This window comes from Pteronotus mesoamericanus, unplaced genomic scaffold, assembly GCF_021234165.1.
Source record: "Pteronotus mesoamericanus isolate MK-2021 breed Mesoamerican mustached bat unplaced genomic scaffold, CSHL_Meso_final scaffold_54, whole genome shotgun sequence".
NCBI classification, from domain to species: domain Eukaryota; kingdom Metazoa; phylum Chordata; class Mammalia; order Chiroptera; family Mormoopidae; genus Pteronotus; species Pteronotus mesoamericanus.
Window position 1 is genome coordinate 47,579,620 of NW_026555321.1, and position 19,982 is coordinate 47,599,601.

The 19,982-nt window shown below is 44.3% G+C and overlaps 1 protein-coding gene and 1 non-coding gene across 3 annotated transcripts in view; both read right to left on the reverse strand.

Moving 5' to 3' along the window:
- Positions 1–19,982, reverse strand: part of PRICKLE2 (prickle planar cell polarity protein 2) — a 149,871-nt gene that overhangs the window by 30,561 nt on the left and 99,328 nt on the right. For both annotated transcript variants that reach the window (XM_054595359.1, XM_054595358.1), the window contains 4 exons: positions 16,787–16,924; positions 13,735–13,938; positions 10,333–10,519; positions 4,670–5,542 (listed from right to left, as the gene is read on the reverse strand). In XM_054595359.1, the coding sequence (XP_054451334.1) occupies positions 4,670–5,542; positions 10,333–10,519; positions 13,735–13,938; positions 16,787–16,924 (1,402 nt within the window). The remainder of the gene's footprint in view (positions 1–4,669; positions 5,543–10,332; positions 10,520–13,734; positions 13,939–16,786; positions 16,925–19,982) is intronic.
- On the reverse strand, positions 18,910–19,013 carry LOC129061164 (U6 spliceosomal RNA). Its single transcript, XR_008528114.1, has one exon. It is a non-coding gene; the product is annotated as a U6 spliceosomal RNA (small nuclear RNA).

Genomic DNA, 19,982 nt, shown 5'->3' on the forward strand with positions numbered 1-19,982 from the left:
TCTCCAGGGATCAGCTGACAATCTCCAGCTGTCCAGTGATGTGGCCTCTGCTTGCAGCAACAGGTCCTAACTCCAAGTCTACTGTGTACCTGGCCCCAGTTTGTGACTTGAACTCTGACCCTAACTTGCATTCCAGACATAGTCTCCTCTCCATCAGTGCCCCCTGCCTGGGGCCAACCCCTGGATTGGCACCTGTCTCCTTTGTCTTTCCTCCCTCTGACCTGGGCACCTCATCCGGGACTGCCAGTTGCCTCCTGCTGTTCAGCTCTTACTTGACGTTTGTGCTCTCATGCTTCCCTTGATCCCTGCATGAGCCACACGGACACATCAACAAACTGGCTGCCACAGGGAAAGGAGTCCTTGTCCCTTTAGACTGAATCATGGTGCACATCTCCTGTGATCATGGCCTTTCCTATGAGGATGTATACCAGAGAGTTGACTATGGGGAGGTGACAACTTCTTTGAATTTATTGTACTCACCTGTAAAATGGGCATAATAAATCACTTATCTCACAGTGTTGTTGGGAGGTTTTCAAGTGATGCTATACAGGAAGTTATTAGCACATCAGGTTCACAGTCAGTGGTCTATTATGATTATCATCAGTTATTGTCACCATCATCACCTACCTCTGCTATGGCATCATGGCTAAGGGCACAGGATCTGGAGCTAGAATACCTACGTTTGAATCCTCCTCCTATTCTTCCAACCTGTGTGGCCCGTGTCTCACTTATGTCACCTGTAAATTGGGACTAACAGCTCTATCTACCTTGTAGGGTTGTTGTGAGTTAGTTCACATAAGGTGCTTAAAACTATACCTAGTGCATGATAAACACCCAATCACATTAGCTGATGCTGTTATTACTATTTTGAATGCTGTGATCATCTAGGCTGCTAGCTGCTTTAGAGTCACATTTAGGGCAGGGTAAAGAACTTCTGCAAAGGCTCCACATGGCGCTGGCGTACATGGTGACTGTGCCTGACTGACTCACTCCCCGTGAGCATAAGGGATGGACTGTGTTTTCCAAGGAGGATGGGACACTCCCAGTTCTAACCAAATCGGGAGGCGCTGCAGCCCACATCTGAGGCTGGCAAGCCACTGGGGTGATCTGTTTTTCTAGATCTGTTCTAAGAAAAAATGGTGCCCACAGAAAGTTCACGCTTGTGCCAAATTAAACACTACAGACTTACTCAATAGGATAAGTTGCTGACCATGGGGGAAAAGAAATCCATTATCCTGAAATCTAGCTTTCACCAAAGGATCAAGGTGTTTTGACTAAGCCTTTTGTGACACGTATCTGTTACTCATAGACTGAGATTCTAGGATTTAAAGATACACAGACAGTTCAGAACACTATCTTTTCAAAAGACTATTGAGTTGTTTTTAGCAAAATTTAAATGCAACAGTAAGAGTTGGCAGCAAAAGGACTGACTCCCCAAGTCTAGTCAACACCATGTCCTTGGTGTATGTTCTGCGTGGCATTGGATGAGAAAGGCTTTTTAGGGTTTGTTCTGGTGACAAACAGTAAAACAGTGTTTCAAATATTAGCTCCAATCTTTCTTCAATGGTATTGTGTCTTCTATGCTATTGTGTTCGACAGGTCCGTGGGAACAGAGGAACATAAAGTGGATTTCTTTACTTCCCTGTTTCTCATGCTCTTCTCAGATTGGTTAGGAAGGAGAGAGCCCACCAGAACACTTGCAAACCTGAAGAATAAATGCAAGCCTGCACAACTAGTGGACGCCAGGAGATGTCAGTAGCTAAACAATTCATGGAGGCCAAAATTATGCACTAGTATGTTTGAGATGAGAGAGAAATAATAATAATAAAAAGCATCAGGTAACTATTTAGAGGGTCATATGTGTCCAGAACTATATTAAGAAGTTTAAATGCATTCTCATAAAAAACCCTACAAGATTCCATGGATGAAGAAATGGAACCTAACAGAATTTAAGTGATTTATTCAAGGTCACATAACTCTTAAGTGGTGAAGGCTGAATTTCAAGCTAGTGAGTGACTCCATAACTGGTACTCCAAACCATCAGTTAACTGAGCATCTGAAAAACCAGTGCTCCTATGAGAACATCTAAAGACACTAATGATGAGGTTAAAATCATGCCCATCCTAACTGCTCACTTCCCTAATCTGTGCTGTGCAACAGGGTAGCTGCTAGCTACATGTGGCTATTGAAATCTAAATTGATTAAAAAAACACAAAAATTTGATATCTAGTTCACTGCTGTTGAGCACTTAAAATTTGGCAAGTGCAGCTGATGGCCTGAAATTTTTATTTCTTTAATTTTCATTAATTCAAATTTCAATAGTCACAGATGGCTAGTGGCTACCACATTAGATAGTGCTGCTCTGAGGAATTTTTCTCGGCTGTATCTGATGTGGCTCACACTGCTTTCCAAAAACCTCAGAGGCAGGGGGCATTAGTTGTTTTGCCCCCAGAGCCATAGAAAATCATGGGGATAAAGTCTCTGCCTCTTTCTCAAGATTAGAGACTATATGTTCTTCAAATGTACCCACGAGGCCTTTTCAACATTCCCCAACCCCCAGATGTCCTGATTTCCTCACAAGTCACAGTGTGAGGGCAAAAAAACAAACCCCGCCCCCCCCAAACAACAACAACAAAACAGGCGAAACCCAGTATTAATATTCCTCAGACAGGACTTGCATCAGTATCAGCAGGGAGGTGTTTGAAATGCAGGTTCCTGAGCTCACCTCCACAGGGCCTGAGGCAGGGGTGCCTAGGGGAGGCCCTGGAGTCTGTGTTTGAATCAAGCTGCCAACAATTCCAATACAGGTGGTCTAGCTTTGGGAAACTGCTTCAGAGGCTAAATTACTTATTTATCTCCTGCCTCTTAAATAATTAATTATAGCACATACGGTAAATCTTTGGAGACTAGTACAGACTGGGCTGGAGGCCAGATAGTCATCACTCTGCACTAATTGCTAGGCAAGGTGCTTAGTCACCAAGGCCTCATTTTTTTTTTCCCCCATCTGAAACATAGGGGTAGGGGATATCTCCTCTCTGTCCTCTAGGACAGGTGAGAACACATGTGAAAGCATCTGAGGGGGATGACAGTTAAAAACACTGTACAGACAGACATCCTGCAACTCAGAGATGTGTTCTGCTTATTAGAGAGTTTACAGAGATTTCACATCTTAAAAAAACACACATTTTAAACTTGTCTGAAACAAGTGGGAGATTTGACAGCATGGATTCATATTAGGGTGCAGGCTGGTATGATTAAAAGAATTGCTCTGGGGTCATGCAAATCCCTTCTCCACCTTTTAAAAGCTAGGTCATGTTTTCCAGACTCTCTGTGCTTCAGTTTCTTCAACTCTGAAGTGAGGATTTAATAGCCTTCCTCTTTGATAGGGTTGTGATGATTCAACTGAATTAATATTTACAAAGTGCTTAGAACAATGTTTGGCACATGGTTAAAACTATATCACTGTTAGTTAATGAATAAATAACCCTGTAAGTGGCAACATGCAGCTGGAGCTGAGAATGGCTGTCCCCTCTAGATGGGGCTGACAGGCATTACTTTACCATAATCTCCACCCAGACACATTTGACTATGGGATCCCTGTGGTATGGGGTAGAGGTGGTCTCCGTCCTCAGAGGTTTAGCCTGTGAGGCGCAGATACACTTAGTGCATCTTAGAGCAGTACTTCTGAAGCTATCCTCGGTGAAGGACCAGTTTATTTTTAATCCATTGTGGACTGGTATGTGCCATCCCGAATGTGACCGATACACAACAATGCCACATACAACTCACCCACGGGTTCTACAACACCCTTGCTGGTCTGTACCTAGACCAATAAGTGAAACCAATGAACATGCACTTGACTATTGTCAAATTGCTCTCAGAGTCCCTAAACATTGTCCTTTTAGTACTCATCGGGCTGTGGACCGTGGCCAGCCCTGATCCTCAGATGACTCTTTCAGTAGTGCCACCCTAGAGAACATCGACACATCTTCACATGTACACAAATCAGCTAGACAATCTGCCTGGAGAGGCTGGACATCAGATTCTCATTCTCTCTCTCTTTTGTCTTTATCTGCACATTAAGACCAGCTCCCTAATGAGATACCGGCGCCTGGAACAGCCTTGGAAGCTGTTGCAGATGCGTTGGTGCCCCAGGCAGCACCTGGTTTTGTTAGCACTGCCTCTAGCTCACAGCTGCCCCTTTTCCTGAATGTTGCCTTTGGCTGACAGGAGCTGCCTTGCCCCATCCCCACATCCACAGCCTTGTCCCCCAGTTGCTCACCAGCAGCCCAAGGCCAATGACTGACTGACATGATGGTGCCAAAAGTCAGCCCATTTGCCATAAGAGGGAACCAACTGTGTAGGGTAACATCCTCCAGAGACTCTCTGAGGTTGGGCTGAAGCTGCGCTTCTGTCCAGACAACATCCTTCACAGGGCTCCTCCCCCTACCCCATCCTGGAAGCACTCCCTCAACACTTCACAGGCACCTAAATGACTGTCTCAGGCTCTGCGTATAGGGAATCCAATCAAAGAAGCCATCTGATGTTTAGGTGCACCTTCCCCAGTGACCTGCAGGAGGGCATGTGGCAGGAACAACATGAAAACCGTGAGGCTCGGCATCAGGTCACCCAAGATCTCCCCACGCTGTCTGACTGCTGGAGAACCTACCTGTTGCATTAGACAGGGCCAGCGATTCCATGGAGCCCCGAGGGGTCTGCTCCGTGGGCGTCATGTCCTCAGTGTATTTCAGGGAACTGAGTGGATGACGGGTCCGACACTGCTGAGTGGACATGCCCCCTTCCTCCTCCTCCTCCTCCTCATATTTGGGGACTTGGATGCTGCCGCGAGTTTCACTAAAGCTCTGACTGGACATATCGCTGTAGCTCTCCTGGGATCTCAGCCTTCCTGGGTAGTAGTCTTCTCGGCATTCCTTGATGAAGCTGCCGCCATGCCCCTTCAGGGCCAGGGATGAGCTCCTTTTAGGATTGCTGAAGTGCTTGGCCCACATGTCTGGCTGGGCCCCAGCCCCCTGCCCTCCTGGGCTATAGGAAGTTCTGATGTTGCACTGGCTGAGCAGCTGCAGGGGGCTCTGGGGCTGGTTCTGTTCCATCTTGTTCCCGTAATGAAAGGGCTCGTCCCGGCTCCTCCAGATGGGGTCCCGGTTGAGGCTGGGTGTCTGGCTGGCCAGGCTGAGCAGGTCCATCTGCAGCGACAGGGGGTCCACGTCAGCGGACAGCCGGTTGGAACTCACCTGCAGCTGGCTGTGCTGGTTCAGCACGGGCTCCTCCGTCTTGCCCTTGTTCTTGCCAATTTTGGCGCTGCGCCGGGACTCCTTGGCCCTGGCATTCTGGAAGGCTGAATCGGATGAGTCCGAGCCGTTGGGGTCCTCCCCAGCACTGCAGGCCCGTGAGCAGAATATCTGGCCCTGTTTTGGGAGGAACGGCCGCCCGAGGAGGGATTTCTTGCAGTGAGCACAACAGAAGCAGGTCTCAGTGGCATGCCAGTGCTGGCCATCGTACGTCATTTGGCCTTGGTCGATCCCTGAGGGAAGAAGACACATGGAAGGGGCTGACAGGTTGCTCCAACTACTGCATTACGTTGTGAAACATGCGGCCTGCTGGTGTGGCTCAGGGTTCCAGATGTAGCAGAATACAATGTCATTAGGTCAGTGATCAAGCCCTCAAGGAAATGATATTTGTGTCCTATTATGAGCAACTCCTTGCTGTAATAGTTATCTCCTTCTTAATTCATTGGCTCTGAGAAACTAGATCCACGTATCCTGCCCATGAATCCTTCTGCCTGGGACACACTCCTCCAGACAACAGCAATAATGATACCAACGTATCACAAGTACTTTGGATATGTGTAAACTAACCTAACCCCTCCACTGTATGAGAGAGGTTCCTAATATTATTTCCATTTTCCAGATGAGGAAACAGAGGCACAGGAGGTTAAATAACATGTCTCATGTAAAACAGCTGGAAATCACAGATGAGATCTGTGTCCAGGGAGTCTTGCTCCTCACCATGACACTGACATTGCCTCCTTCACTCTACTTAGGGGTCTGATCAAAAGGCAGCTCCTTGGGGAAGCTGTCTTATCCACCCTACTAACATGCTCTCTATCACTCTCCACCCACACCTGCTGCATTTTTCTTTATAGCATTAGTACCACTTGACATTGGACTGTTACATAAGAGTATATGCATCCTGTTGATTAGTTCTCTCTCCCACTTAAACATGACACTCTGTGAGGACAAGGCCATTGGGTTTCTTTGGTATCCCAGGAACGTGGCCTGGTGCATTGTAGGGGCTCTTCAAATGTCGAATAGGTGGGTGAGATGAACCCCACCACCAGTGTACCCCATTTCAAAGGGTAATAACTGTAGAAGCTCAGAGGAAAAGAAAAACGTGGATTTCAGTTCTTGGTAAGGAAAAATCTGCTCTTGATAAGGAAAAAGTTGGACATGGTTTGTCAAATGAATTGCTCTTCCATAAGCATCCATACCCTTCAACTTCTTCAGGAAAGGGAGAAACACATTTCATCCCAAAGCCAGGGTTGTGCCTGGTTTATAGAACCTCATTACACCTGTACGAGAACCTCCCACAGGTCCCGCTGCACTTGCTTCTCAGAGTCCCTTCTGCCTTCTTCTGGTTATGGGACTTAGTCTCCCTGAGAGGTACCATCTCCCTGCTACCCTTGGTCCAGGGGCTTTGGGCAGGGCTTAAGTGACACCTAGACCCAGCACTGGCCAGTATAAAAATGTATCTCCCAGCCAAGTGATTGGTTCAAGGGAGGGCATGTAACCTGCACCAGGCCAAGAGGCGTCACCCGGGACTGTTGCTAAGATAGTGACTCAGGGAGGCTCTCTTTTGATAGTTTCTCAACTGTCAGAATGAAAGCCAGATGCTATTGGGGCCCCATCCTGAGGGGGCAGCCCACTGAGAGTGCCATCCCACAATTACTGCGGGAGGGAATGGGACCTGTGCAGGACTCCTGGTGTCTGCCAATGAAAATCCTTCCAGAAAGGCAGCACTGACAGGACCCTTCACCTTTAGTGGTTGAGAATCCTGAGCCTGGACCTTCTAGAAATAACTTTCAGAGACTTGTCCTGAGAAGCAGTGAACAAAAAACTAAGAGAAAAAGATAAGGGTAAGAACAAAGGCAAACAGCAGAGCAGCCTCTCCTGGCCCTGTCTGTGTCCTTCCCAGTTACCTTTCCATCCCTGGAGCCCAGGGAGAGAGCAGCATTAGTAGTCAGGCCCGAGGAACTAAGAGGGGATTTTTAGAGGGACAGGAGCAGCCGCAAAGGCCACGCCAAGGGGAAAGGGACACTGAGTCAACTCACTTTCATTCAGCACAGCATTCCCAGCAGGTGTGAGAACTGACTGGGGCAGGCTAGAGACAGCCAACCCAGACCTGTGGCTCCTTTCACACTTATTCCCTGGCTCCTGGCAGGAGCAGGGGCGGGCAGCCCTGGAGACAGAACTCTCTAGCAGTTAAAAGTGAGGCTTCAGGACTCAGACTAACACAGGTTCAAATCCCAGTCCCCTGCCATTCCAGCTGGTTGTAAAGATGGTAAAGCCCATCAGCTTAGGTTCAAATCTTGGTTCTGCTCCTATCTGGCTGTGTGACCCTAGGCAAGTGGCTTTATCTCTCTATGCCTCGGTCTCCACCACAGTAAAATAGGGATAATTGTAGTACTTACTCATAGGGTTGTTGTGAGGATTAACTGACTTAATATGCAGATAATGCTTGGACCTGTGCCTGTAACTATTCTGATCGCTTTTCCTCTTTTTTTTTTTTTTAAGTAGTTAAAATGCTATTTTTATTTAGGTGGCCCTTCTTGTGTTTTTATTAGGAATTAATACCTGTCTCCCTCTATACTCTGAGGGACACTGCCTGGATGAGGGCCAGGAGAGAACTCTGAGGCTGGCTTGGTCTTCACCCCTTTCTCTCTCTCTCCAATCTCCTCCAGGGAGCTCCTGCTGACCTCCCAGCTGTCTCGGGTCCTTACTGTGAGCTCCTACTCACACAGATGCCCAGCAGCCGCAGCCTCCCCACTCCCTGTCTCAGGTACTTAGGAAGGCCAGTTCCTATGGCCTGTCCTCCTCTAGCTTCTTTGGCTGATTCTAGGTGCTTCTGCAAGGAAACATGCTCAGATACACAGATCTGCAGCAGGGGCCTAGTTTTGAGGCTAGAGGCCTCCTAACCAGTTGGGCTCCATGGGGAGTGGAGAAGGAGGGGTGTTACCAAGTGGCTCAGCGCGCAGCAGAACACGGTCCCTGATAAACATCAGCGATGTCAGATGGTGCTCTGAACTGCTCCTGAACTCTAAACATCTGGAAAAAAGGCTCTGCTCGTCCACATGTAAGTGCTTCCCCCACCCCCCGCCGCCACCCCGCCCCCTGCCACTGCAAGCCCTTTAAGTACTTCTCAGAGGGTAGATATGTCTACTGCTGTTATAAGCTGCTGTCTGTTTATAGGACTGTTTGCTGTGCACAGGCAAAAGTACTGTTGCCCTAGCAACAGCTGCCTGATTCAGGGCCTGTTCTGAGCAGCTATATAAATATGGAATATTTGTAGAATATCGTCAGAGCAAAGCAGCCAGAGACTGGTATGTATGATACACAGAGCGCACCCTTTCATTGTCGCAGGAAATTATGTTTTACAGAAAAGTGGATTTAGAGCAAAAAAAATCAGGGAGAGCATTTGAATTGCAGCAGTGATAATTCTGCAGGCCACAGAGGTCCTCTTTTCTGGTAAAACATGGATGCCTTTTTATGGATTTAAGAGGAAAGGAGAGGAAATGCCAGTCACTGTTCTTGGATACCTAGAAGAAGCAGGAAAGAAGAAAACAGGGGCTTTCTGAAGTGTACATGAGGTGGTGACAGTCAGATTTTTTCTCTTCCGTGCTGCTGAGCAAAAATTCTAAGTGGCAGTTTCTGGAGTGTAGTCTCAATAGAATGGGGCAGAAAAAATAGAAATACTAACGAGAAGGGGATATCATTGCTACAAGTTTTCTGTATACTCAACTCAACCCAACCCATCCAAGCAAGCACCAACATGCAGATCCAGAATCCAGAGTAAGCAGTGTTGGGTAGGTAAGGTGCACCGTCTTCCTGACAGTGTCCCACCCTTGCCCTTCCTCACAGCCCAGGCACTTGTCCAAGTTGAGGTCCCCATTCCCTAACTCTTACCATAAAGGAAAGCTTATCTTTTTGACTATTTTGACCTTGTGAGAACAAAAGCTGTTGGATTCTTGGTTGAGGCATCAGGTCACGAGACAGTGAGGTGTTTAGGGGTTGGGAAAGGGAATCCATGCATCACTCAAGGCCACAGAAGGGGATGCTGCTGGACAAAGAACAGCAGAGCAATGCTTAATCCTGGGCCTCAAAGCCTCCAGCCCAGAAAGGCCTCACAGAAGCAGGGAGTTGGAATGGACGTCCAACAACGAAGGACCACAGAGCACACGTAGGTGCCTTGTCCAAAAAGCTGTGATTTTTGTCAATACACAAAACCCTCCAAATTGCTAGCTAATTTTTCATTTGACTACTTTACTTCTGATGAACCAGGGAAAGAAAGCCACTTCATTTTATTCCCGATAAAATTTTTGATGTGGGGCAAAATGGGCTCCCAGACTATCTCCACATCTACTCATGGCAGGTAAGAAGCTGGCGGCTTCTGAGCACATTTCTTGGAATTGCACAAACCACAGGAAGACCAGGCTGCTGGTCTTAACAGATATTTATCACTGACAATTTTTTTTCTTTTTAAAGGATGGCTCATTGGTAGTGGGTCTGTACATCGCATAGCCCCACCTAGGGGGTGGGCCTATGACTCAGGCAGACCAGCAGGAATCTAGTAATCCCTTATCCTCTTGTTTCTAGGGCAGAACAATGACCAAACCAGGGTCTATGGGGTTCCTATACAGAGAATCTCACTTGTATACTGGAAGAAACATAGCCCTACTCCTTTATAGAACACAAGTGCTAAGACTGTATAATTGGACAGTCATCTTGGCCACCCTGGAAAGACAGCTTGCTTCCAAATGATGCCAATAGAAGCTGAACTGAGCTTCTATTGAGCAAGCTGAACTAAGACACAAAAGAAAAAAAACCACCAGACTTTGTTTGAACCCTTGATCCATCCCTGACTGAAGCCAACATATTCCTTGGCTTTTCTGGCAATGTAAGCCACGATATTCCCTTTTTCACTTAAGCTAGTATGAATAGGGTTTCTATCATTTGCGACCAAAGAGATTATAACTACACCAGACACAATGGGAGTCCAGTCCTAGAAGGACCAAGCTGAGCCCCAGCGTTGCCTCACCTATGTGTTGGGCACAGGTGTCACAATATTCTGCATACAAGGACTCGAAGCAGTGGCAACAGTAGGGCCTTCCCTCCTTCATGATGTACCGCTGGCCACCCAGCACTGTCTCACACTCGAAGCAGCAGAAGTGTTTCATGTGCCAGTGCCGCCCCTCAGCTTCAGTGCATTCGTCAGCAAAGATGATCTGGAGATGGGAAGCCAAATGGTTAGGGACCAGCCACAAGAATGCATTTTAAATGAGAAAAGCTAGGGGCTCCACACACTAGAAGAGTGGGAGAGCAGGTCCTGCCCACAAATTATTAAATTAAATTTGATATGTATATGTTCATTTTTTATTTAAATCAGCTCCTGCATTTGGATTTGCCTAAATTACAATTAAACATGGTTTCTGGCCTGGCCAATAATTAATTTCATCACATTTTAACAAGAGAAAGAGTATTCTACTATGAAGAACATAAGGCAGGACCAAAAACTGACAGCCCATGGGCACTTCGAACACATATATCAGTTTTATTTGGCCTATACACAATATTTTTTTAAAAATTAGAAATGTCATATAAACACCTGGAATCCTGGTTTCTCTTTCAAATATATATTTCGCAACACTCAGTATACATTCCTGCGCGGCCACAGTAGCTCAAGCTGAGGAGGGGCTGCTGCTCTCACATGGGCGGTGAGTTCTCCAGTTTGGTCATGCACTTCACCACTCACTGTTGCCTTAACATGAGCCACCTTCATGTACACTGTCTGCTGGCCCTCATAAGCATTTGTGGTTTGACCTTTAATACAGAGTTTTTAAATTTCAAAGCATGGATTCAGAAGCTCACTACAAACTATAGCAATCAAGGCAGAGTGGTACTGGGATAAGACCAGACACGTAAATCAATAAACTAGAATTGAAAGTACAGAAATAAACCAAACATTTATGGCTAATTGATTATCAATACGGGTGCCAAGGACATTCAATGGGGAAAGAATACTCTCTTCAACAAACGGGACTGGGACAACTGGATAGCCACATGCAAACGAATGAATCAGAACCCATATCTCACACCATACACTAAAAGGCACTCAAAGGGGATCAAAGACCTGAAGAGTGAAAAACTATAAAATGCTAAGAAGAAAAAATACAAGTGTAAATTTCATGACCTTGGGTCAGGTAATGGTTTCTTAGATATGACACACTAAAAGTGTAAGAAACAAAAGAAAAAAATAAATTGGACTTCATATAAGTTAAATACTTTTGTGTTCCAAGGGACATCACCCAGAAAGTGAAAATATAACCAGAAAATATGAGAATATAATTGCAAATCAAGTACCTGATAAGGAACTAGTATCCAGAATGTATAAATAATAGTAACAATTCCACAGTGAAAAGAATAATCACCCAATTGAAAACATGAGACAAGGATTTGAGCAGATACTTCTTCAAAAAAGAAAAATATACCAACAGCCAATAAACACATGAAAAGATGCTCAGTATTATTAGTTATTAAGGATGTGCAAATCAAAACCACTTTTCACTAACTAAGATGACTATAGTAAAAAAGACTGTCAATAAGTGTTAAGAAGAATGTGGGGAGACTGGAATCCTCATTTATTGATATGGGAATATAAAATGGTGTAGCTGTTGTGGAAGGAAGTTTGGATTCCTTCAAACAATTAAATGGAATTTTCATATGACTCAGCAATTCCACTCTTAGGTATATACTCAAGAGAATTAAAAATATGTGTCCATACAAAAACTTGTATGTGAATATTCATAGCAGCATCATTTATAATAGCTAAAAAGTGGAAACAACAGAAATATCCATCAATTGAAAAATGGCTGTACAAAATGTGATAGATATACACAACTGAATATTATTCAGCCTTGGAAAGAAATACAGTACTGATATACACTACAACATGTATTAACCTTGAATATATCAGGCTGAGTGAAAGAAGCCAGACACAAAAGGTCACCTATTGTATTATTCCATTTATATGAAATGTCCAGAATATGTAAATCCATAGAAACAGAGATTAGATTAGTGGTTGCCAGGGGCTGAGCAAAGGGGGAAAAGGGAAGTTTCTGCTAATAGATAGAGTTCCTTTTTGTGGGTGATACAAATGATCTGGGATTAGGTAGTAGTGATGGGTGCACAACTCTGTGAGTATATTAAAAATCACTGGACATGTACACCTTAAAAGGTCGAACCTTATGTTATGTGAATTATATCTCAATAAACAAAAATTTCAAAGCACTTAAATCATCATATTCTCTTTGTCATTAAATAACATATCATGAATACTCATTTTTAGATGTGGAAACTGAGGCATGAAGGTAAAGTGGCTTCCTAGAATTACAGAGCTGGACCTGAAACCAGTTTCCCAACTATCTGTCTAGTGGGTCTCTCTAGAATATCACCAATAGCATGAGAATCCAAATTAGTTAAGGCTGATTGACTTCCTCCTAGAAAAGTGAATCTTTCATGGGTATTTTATAAGGAAAAAATGCTCATGCAATAGTGAACTCTGGCTACAAAACAGAATGTTGTTTATATAGTCCCACATCTTTGTTTTCAGGGTCAGATAGAACCAAAACTCTATTCTGTGCAGGAGGAAACCCCTGTCCAAGATTTTCTCCAAATGATTCCCATAAAAGTGGTCAGCTTTAGAACATTCTCCTTTCTGCTCCAAACCCTTAACATTTTTCATTGGGCTATAAGCTCCAAACCTTTAAAGCTAAACCAGGTTTTCTATCTTCTATTTTACAGATCATACCTGGCTGTGCTTCTGGTGGGAGAAGGTGCCAGGGTCTGGGCCTTGTGTTTCTGTCTGCTTTCTTATTTTTGGGAGCAAATTCAAGTTCCTCTTACAGTGCAGGGCAGAGGTCTCCAAATGGAGTATCCATCTGCTTTCTGAATCCTCACCAGAACTTTGGTATATTGCAGGAAATTTAAATAATGCTACCAGTTTTCTTCTCTTCTCAAACCAATCTGCCCCAACGAAGCTAAGAAAACAGAATTTATTAAGATATAAATGGTACATTGTTACTGATGATTACTCCCTGGGATTCCGGCTGAAATCCAAACCTGCCCAATGCCATTCCCCACCCCCCACTCCCCAACCTTTAAGCATTCTGAACTGACCTAATGCCAGGAGTCTCCTCAACTATGGAAACTAACTGCCTTTCCACCTGGATGTCCATGAGACTGCTGTGTTCAGTAAAGCCAGCCACAGCCCTGGACATGCTAGCAACCAGGAAGGGATGCGGCTTCCTTCTGGAAAGGGTTAATATAAGGAGGTGGAATGGAATGTGGTTTTCTTCTGTGCAGGCAGCCACTAGACGATGTGCTGGTTGTGCAACAGAGGCCTGATAGACAGGGCTGCAAGCCCCATGGAGGGTATACTGACCTCATCACAGGCTGCACAGCGAGGCTTCAGGCACTCAGCATGGTGTCTGCCACAGTATATCTTCCCATCCTGGTAGAAGTAGATCAGGTCCACCAGGAGCTCATTGCAGACAGTGCATATGAAGCACGGTGGGTGCCAGCAAACACCATGGCCAGCACGTGAGGCAAACACGGCGATGTCCCCGCCATTAATCTGGCCACCGCACTGTGAGGCAAACAGAAATGTCAGTGTGAACACCGGCTCCCATCGCTCAGTACCATGCACAGGTGATAAACAACCACCACCTCTACCAATAGTCGACTACCGAGCACTTATTTTCCTACTAGTCCCTGTGCTACCTGCTTTAAGTGCATGCCCTCCCCCCATTCTCCTTTAGTAGGGCCACCAAGTTAAGATGAAGATGAAGTCAGAAAATAAGAACTCACAAAGGTGGGAAAGAAAGGAAAATGCTTGCAGGTAGGAGGCAAACTTACACAGAGTGAAGGTCTCATTATCTTTTAGATCCTCCAACCGCCATCCAGAGGCACAGCCAAGTTTAACACCAGGAGGAGTAGGTTGTGGGGGCTGAGGGTGGGGAGAGGGGGCTGTAAGATGATAGGGGAGTGGGTTCATTAAAATATGCCCACCTTCAACTGTTTCTCTGAAAGTCTTTCCAGCATGCTTTTAGCCTGCTTTCTCTAATATCTTTTTATATAGTCTTGATTGAAAAGGCACCACTTCTAAGATCTGACTCTGAAAAGGGCAGCTTCTCCCTCCCTCTCGTGTCTTCCCATCCATGTTCTGAAGTTCCTTCCCCATACAGAAAGTAACAAGGCAGAATCCCTAATCACCCATGCTTACAGCTGGTGTTGGGATAAAGCCAATATGGGCTGAGGGTCTTTGAGGGAGGAATAAAGTGTGAAGCAGTAGGTCCAGCGGAAGGTTCTCTGCTGACCATGGCGTTCATCATGAGGTTCACAGCCCCACGTGTGGGGCTGAGCTCTGGGGACAATGTCTAGAGATTAGAAAAGCAACCTCCAAACCTTTCCTACATCATGGACCTCACATAGGTTGAAATGCTTTATAGAAAAAGAAGTAAAGATCTCAACAGTCTTTAGGAACTCATTCATGTGACTGACCAGACAAAAAAGAAAGACATTATGTTACAAAAAAAATAATACGCCTTCCTTTTTTAACATTAGTAGAACTGGGTAGCATACTGTTAACAGATAAACTAAGGTACATTAAAAATTTCTAGAGTTTACTTGGGAAAATATTGAATCAAATTAGGTAGCACCAAACTGAAGGTGGTTAGGAGCACTCCAAGTGGAGCTCAGGGAGAGGTTTTTCCAGATAAGAGGCAGAAGCAAAGCATGGAAATTATTTGATTGGCTGTAACTTAAGCGGTTGCCTTATTTGGGAAGGCCTAGTTGGCATTTGTGATTGGTTGTTCTTAAGTTTCACTTTCCTGGATTCTAGTAACTGATTCTGGCTTAGGTTTTGATTTGCTTATGCAGGCTACCATACAAAGTATTAGAGCCATCTCAGTGTAATGGGCTCCTTATTTGATTAGTTTAACAACACAGAATTCTCATTTAATCTTCAACATAATCCTATGATGTAGGCATTTCTTATCCCCATTTTGCAGATGACAAAACTGAGGAAAAGTAACATGGTCAAAGTCATCTGGGAGAAATGGGAGTCAAACTCAGGTCTTTCTGCCTCCATGCTCTTCTCACTATTCTGTACTGTTTTTGACATCCGCCCACAAAATGCCCAACCTTCCTTCTGTCTTAGGTGAGCTCAGTCGGGCTAGCTCCAGTAGAAGGATCTGAAAGTGGTGGAGGTGGAGGTCCTGAATCGAGCACACCAAATCTCAGACCTTAACAACTGACCACGTACATCTCAAGGGTGTATCTTAAGGATGAAGACCCCACCACCAAACCTGTGGTCCTTTGGTTCCCCTATTAAGTAGTGTCTCCATTCCATCCACGTGAACCTTCTTACTCTATCTCTCTGAAATCCAAAAAAAAAAAAAGCCCCAAATGGTATCATCTCCTCTGAGGTACTATTCTCACTTCACCTTCCCTTCACAGACCCAGCTCACATATCTTCAGCACCTGAATGGGGCCCTTTAGAGCTTAAGCAGTTAGGTGGGCCTGTAAAAAAAAAAAAGCAGCAGGGCTCAATGAAGTGTGGAAAATTACATTTAGCATCAGGAGGCTGTTGGCATCTGAGAGGAGGGGCAGGGTGAATGCAGGCAGGCTGGATTCCCACCACCCTGTTTTCTTTAAAACCTTCCTCTGCCATCATGCCCTGAGCACCCTATAGGAGAGTAGGAGAAAAAACAAATCCAGAGTCTTCAACTCAGGGAGGTCTTAGGAATAATGCAGGGGGCTTCATGCACTTTGCTAAAGAACCCTCAAACCAAGGAGACCATCAATTACCACCCTTTAAATGTCACTGGCCCTGGGATGATTGTGAGAAAGCGGCTGACCCACAGTCCAGGCAAACTCCATTTTCTAAAGGACTCATGGTAAAATAGAAATCTATCATATGTCATTCCTTGGCTTGACTCTTTTCAATGGATACATAAATCTCCAAGGCCTCCTCCTTCATGCCTCTGCTCTGCCACACTGGCCAACTGGCCATTCATTGAACACGAATGAAATGCTCCTGCCTCAGGGCCTTTGAACTATCTGTTCCCTCTACCCATTGGCCCCTCCCCCAAGGCCTTCATGCTTCACTCTCAATTCTTGCTCGTCTTTGCTCAGAAGTCACCTTCTAAGTTGGGGGTGGGTGCTTCCAGGCCACTTTATGAAAACTGCAGCCTCCCCACACTCCCAGCACTTCCTAACACCTTCTCTGCTGTAGTTTTTTTTTAATCTTGTTTATTTATGTTATCTGTCCTGACTCCTTATTAAAAGATCAAACTTTTAATATTTTGTTCATTGCTGTATCTCAGAACAATGCCTGGCCCAAAGGAAACACTAAATAAAATGACTGTGGAGTGAATGACTGAGTGAAAGTGAGCCAGAGCAAAGTGTCTTCATGCCTCAGAATCCAAACTCACCTGTTCACAAATAGCTCCTGTCATGGTGACTGGGAAGGGCCTGACATTCCCTCGGCCCAAGTTTTCACGTTTCCTCTGGTTGCTGAAGAGCTTCAGCTCCCGTTTCTCTTCCTCATCCAGGGAGTTGCAATATCGGACCTGAACAGACACAGAGGATGGCATGGGAGAGTTGCTTTTGTCCCTTAGGATTCCTGAAGCACAAGCCTCAGAGTTTTCTCATTAAAAACGCTCCTGTTTGGTTTTATGATCCTGGCCTGTACTTTAACACCACCAGGCTTGGGAACGTTTAAAATGAGTCTTTGCATAAGACTGTGACAGGCAAAATTGCTTACTAAAGGTTCCAAATTCTGGAGCCCAGGGCTTGGCAGGATGAAAGTCTCTACCTGCTCCTCATCCTTACTGCCTCATTCTACTGACCACAGAAAGATCCAATCCGAGATCTGGGACTTTCTCCTCCTTTAAAATGGATTTGGATCTTCAAATTGTGGGATCCTCATACTTTGGAGCTCCTTTGCCAATTTAAATGGTCCTTGACACCAATGGACAGCTCCAAACCAGCAAGCCAGAACCGCTGTCCATGGGCTCAAAGCTTCTCTTCTCCCATCACATTATTGGGAAAATGGGGAACCAGAGGTTTGAGACTGAAGAATTGGCTCACAGGTTATCTGTGTTGCTTCATAAGCAGGTCTTTGCCTGCTTATCCACAAGCAGGAGAAAAGAGCGCCTATTTGCTTTGGTTAATGCATCAACTTGAATTAAGATATGCTACTTTTTATCAAACAGACACAGAAATACGGGAGGGAATTAAAGACATTTGATCCAGTATTTCCCATCTCTCCCCTTATGTCTGTACATCTTGGGAATTTTGTCATGGTCTTAAACTATTACTTACTTAATATTGTTTTAAAATGAATTCACATTTTAAAACCTGAATATGTTTATTTAGAAAGTATATTAAGATTATAAATGGAAAATCAGCATTACCTGCAAAAAACAGAGAGTGACCATAAACTAAACATAGTGAGAACAAAACCACATTGTTAGATTCTAGCTGGCTACTTTTGCTTGTGGGAGATCCTAAAATGCAGAATCTTAATGCTGCAACTTCAAAGTGGATACTAGGATGATTTGAAGAAATGTGATACACCAACTAGCACCAAACTGAAATTTCCCCGATTGTTCAACCACACAATTTAAAACGAAGTGATTCTCTCATTACAGGGTTCCTTACTTACCACCTTGTCCATGCTCCCTCCACCCAAAGTCCTGTATCTCCCACATTTTGGGATACATTGTCCTAATTCCACTGCCTTTCTTAGTTTTAAGTAAGCTGAGCATCAGAAAGGTTAATTGAAATGCTCAGATGCTTTGTCATCCAGATAGTTGTAAGGAACCTTTTGAACTAGACTGGTGCATCCCAATTTGAAAACCAGGGCAGCGGTAGATATCAAAAGTGTCTTCTGTGGGTGAAAAAAAGAATGGTCAAATATTTACTTTAGAATCACCCTTTGTTCTCAAAAGGGCCATGTCAAATGGGTAGAATCTGTCCACTGGGTCACTTGTAAAGAATTCTCACCAACAGGAAGGAGGAATTTGAAAGGTCTCTTTTCATGAAACCATAGTTAATGGTGAACAGAATGAACTATTAAAAAGAGAAAAGAGCAGATCAGGTCCCTCTATCATGTAAAAAGAGTTAACAAAAAAAGAAACTCTCCATTTGGATGTGCCAGGGAGAGAATTACAGGGACCTGAGCAGCCCAGAATATATGCTTATACTACTGATACTTTATGGACATGCTTTTAAAGAAAGGCATACCCCTTCTGCTTGTCAAAACCCGAATTTTCACTTCCAAATTAGTTAACTGGGCATCACGTTACAAGGTTTGCTCTTTAGCTTTAAGGATAAAACATTCTTTATTTAAAAAAAATTAATTAATTAATTTTTTCAAATACATTTGTCTCTGCCTTCCCCCCCACCACTTTCCCTTGCCCCCTCCCTCCCTCAACTCTTCCCCTTTGGTTTTGTCCATGAGTCCTTGCTATATGTTCCTTGACTTCCCCTTCCCTTCCTTTTCCCTGCACCCCCTCCCTCCTTCCCTCTTGTCTCTGTTGGTTTCTTTTCCAAAAATATGGAACGCTTCACGAATTTGCGTGTCATCCTTGCGCAGGGGCCATGCTAATCTCTGTATCGTTCCAATTTTAGTATATGTGCTGCCGAAGCGAGCATGAGAAAACATTCTTTATATATATTTTTAATGAAATATGAAATAAACAATAGGAAAGGGAATCATGGCTCTTTTTCTAGGAGTTGCTTCAGTGTTTAAGCTACACTTACTCAAATTTATTTTTGTGGCTTCTGATTTATCCTTTTTAATTCAAATGTAGAAAGGTAAAGACTAAAAAAGCACTCAGTCATTTACCCTGGGATCCAGCTTATGGGTGGGGCACTTGGTAGAAAGCTGATGTATCAATTTTTTTTCAATTGAAAATTATGTTTTTATTTAAAATGCAATCAGAGTTCAGTGGATAGTTCAATTCTATATGATTACTATTTTTACAAACAAGATATTTAAAAATTAATTTCTAGTTTACAAATCTAAACCCCTCAAGCATGATGATCTTTTAAAAGCATATTTACAAATTTCCCTTTATGATCAATTTATCTTCAAACATTAGAAAAGCCTGCTTACAGTGCCATGTGTCTGGGTTCAGGAACAAAAAGGACAGCCTGCAAGCCATACTTCCAAGGATACAAAGGATCCTCTTAGCAAATTGGACTTTAAGTGACAAACACACAGAATTTCAGAGCTGCAATCTGGACACATAACTTCTGCTACTGTGTAGCATGAGGCAACGTGCACACTCCTTTAACATGCCATGGTATGGGAAATAAAGGAGTCACGAAGGTTTTGCAGGGTTTGAACTGGCCCAGGGAATCTCCATCGTCTAATGTGCTCAGGAAACCAGCCTCACTCATTCTTCTTCAACTAAGAAAACCTGGACTTGAGCTTTTAAATTTTAGTGCTCCTTGGTTTCCCTCATATAGCTAGTAGTGCCAGGCTCAGAGGCAAACCCAGTCCATAATGAGATTCTGCTTTTTGGTAACACTCTCCAGAAGGTGTCCGACAGCTTCCTTTGGCTCTAATTAAGGAAGCTAAAACCTAAAATACATTGCCAGAGTCTTTCTTTGGAGATC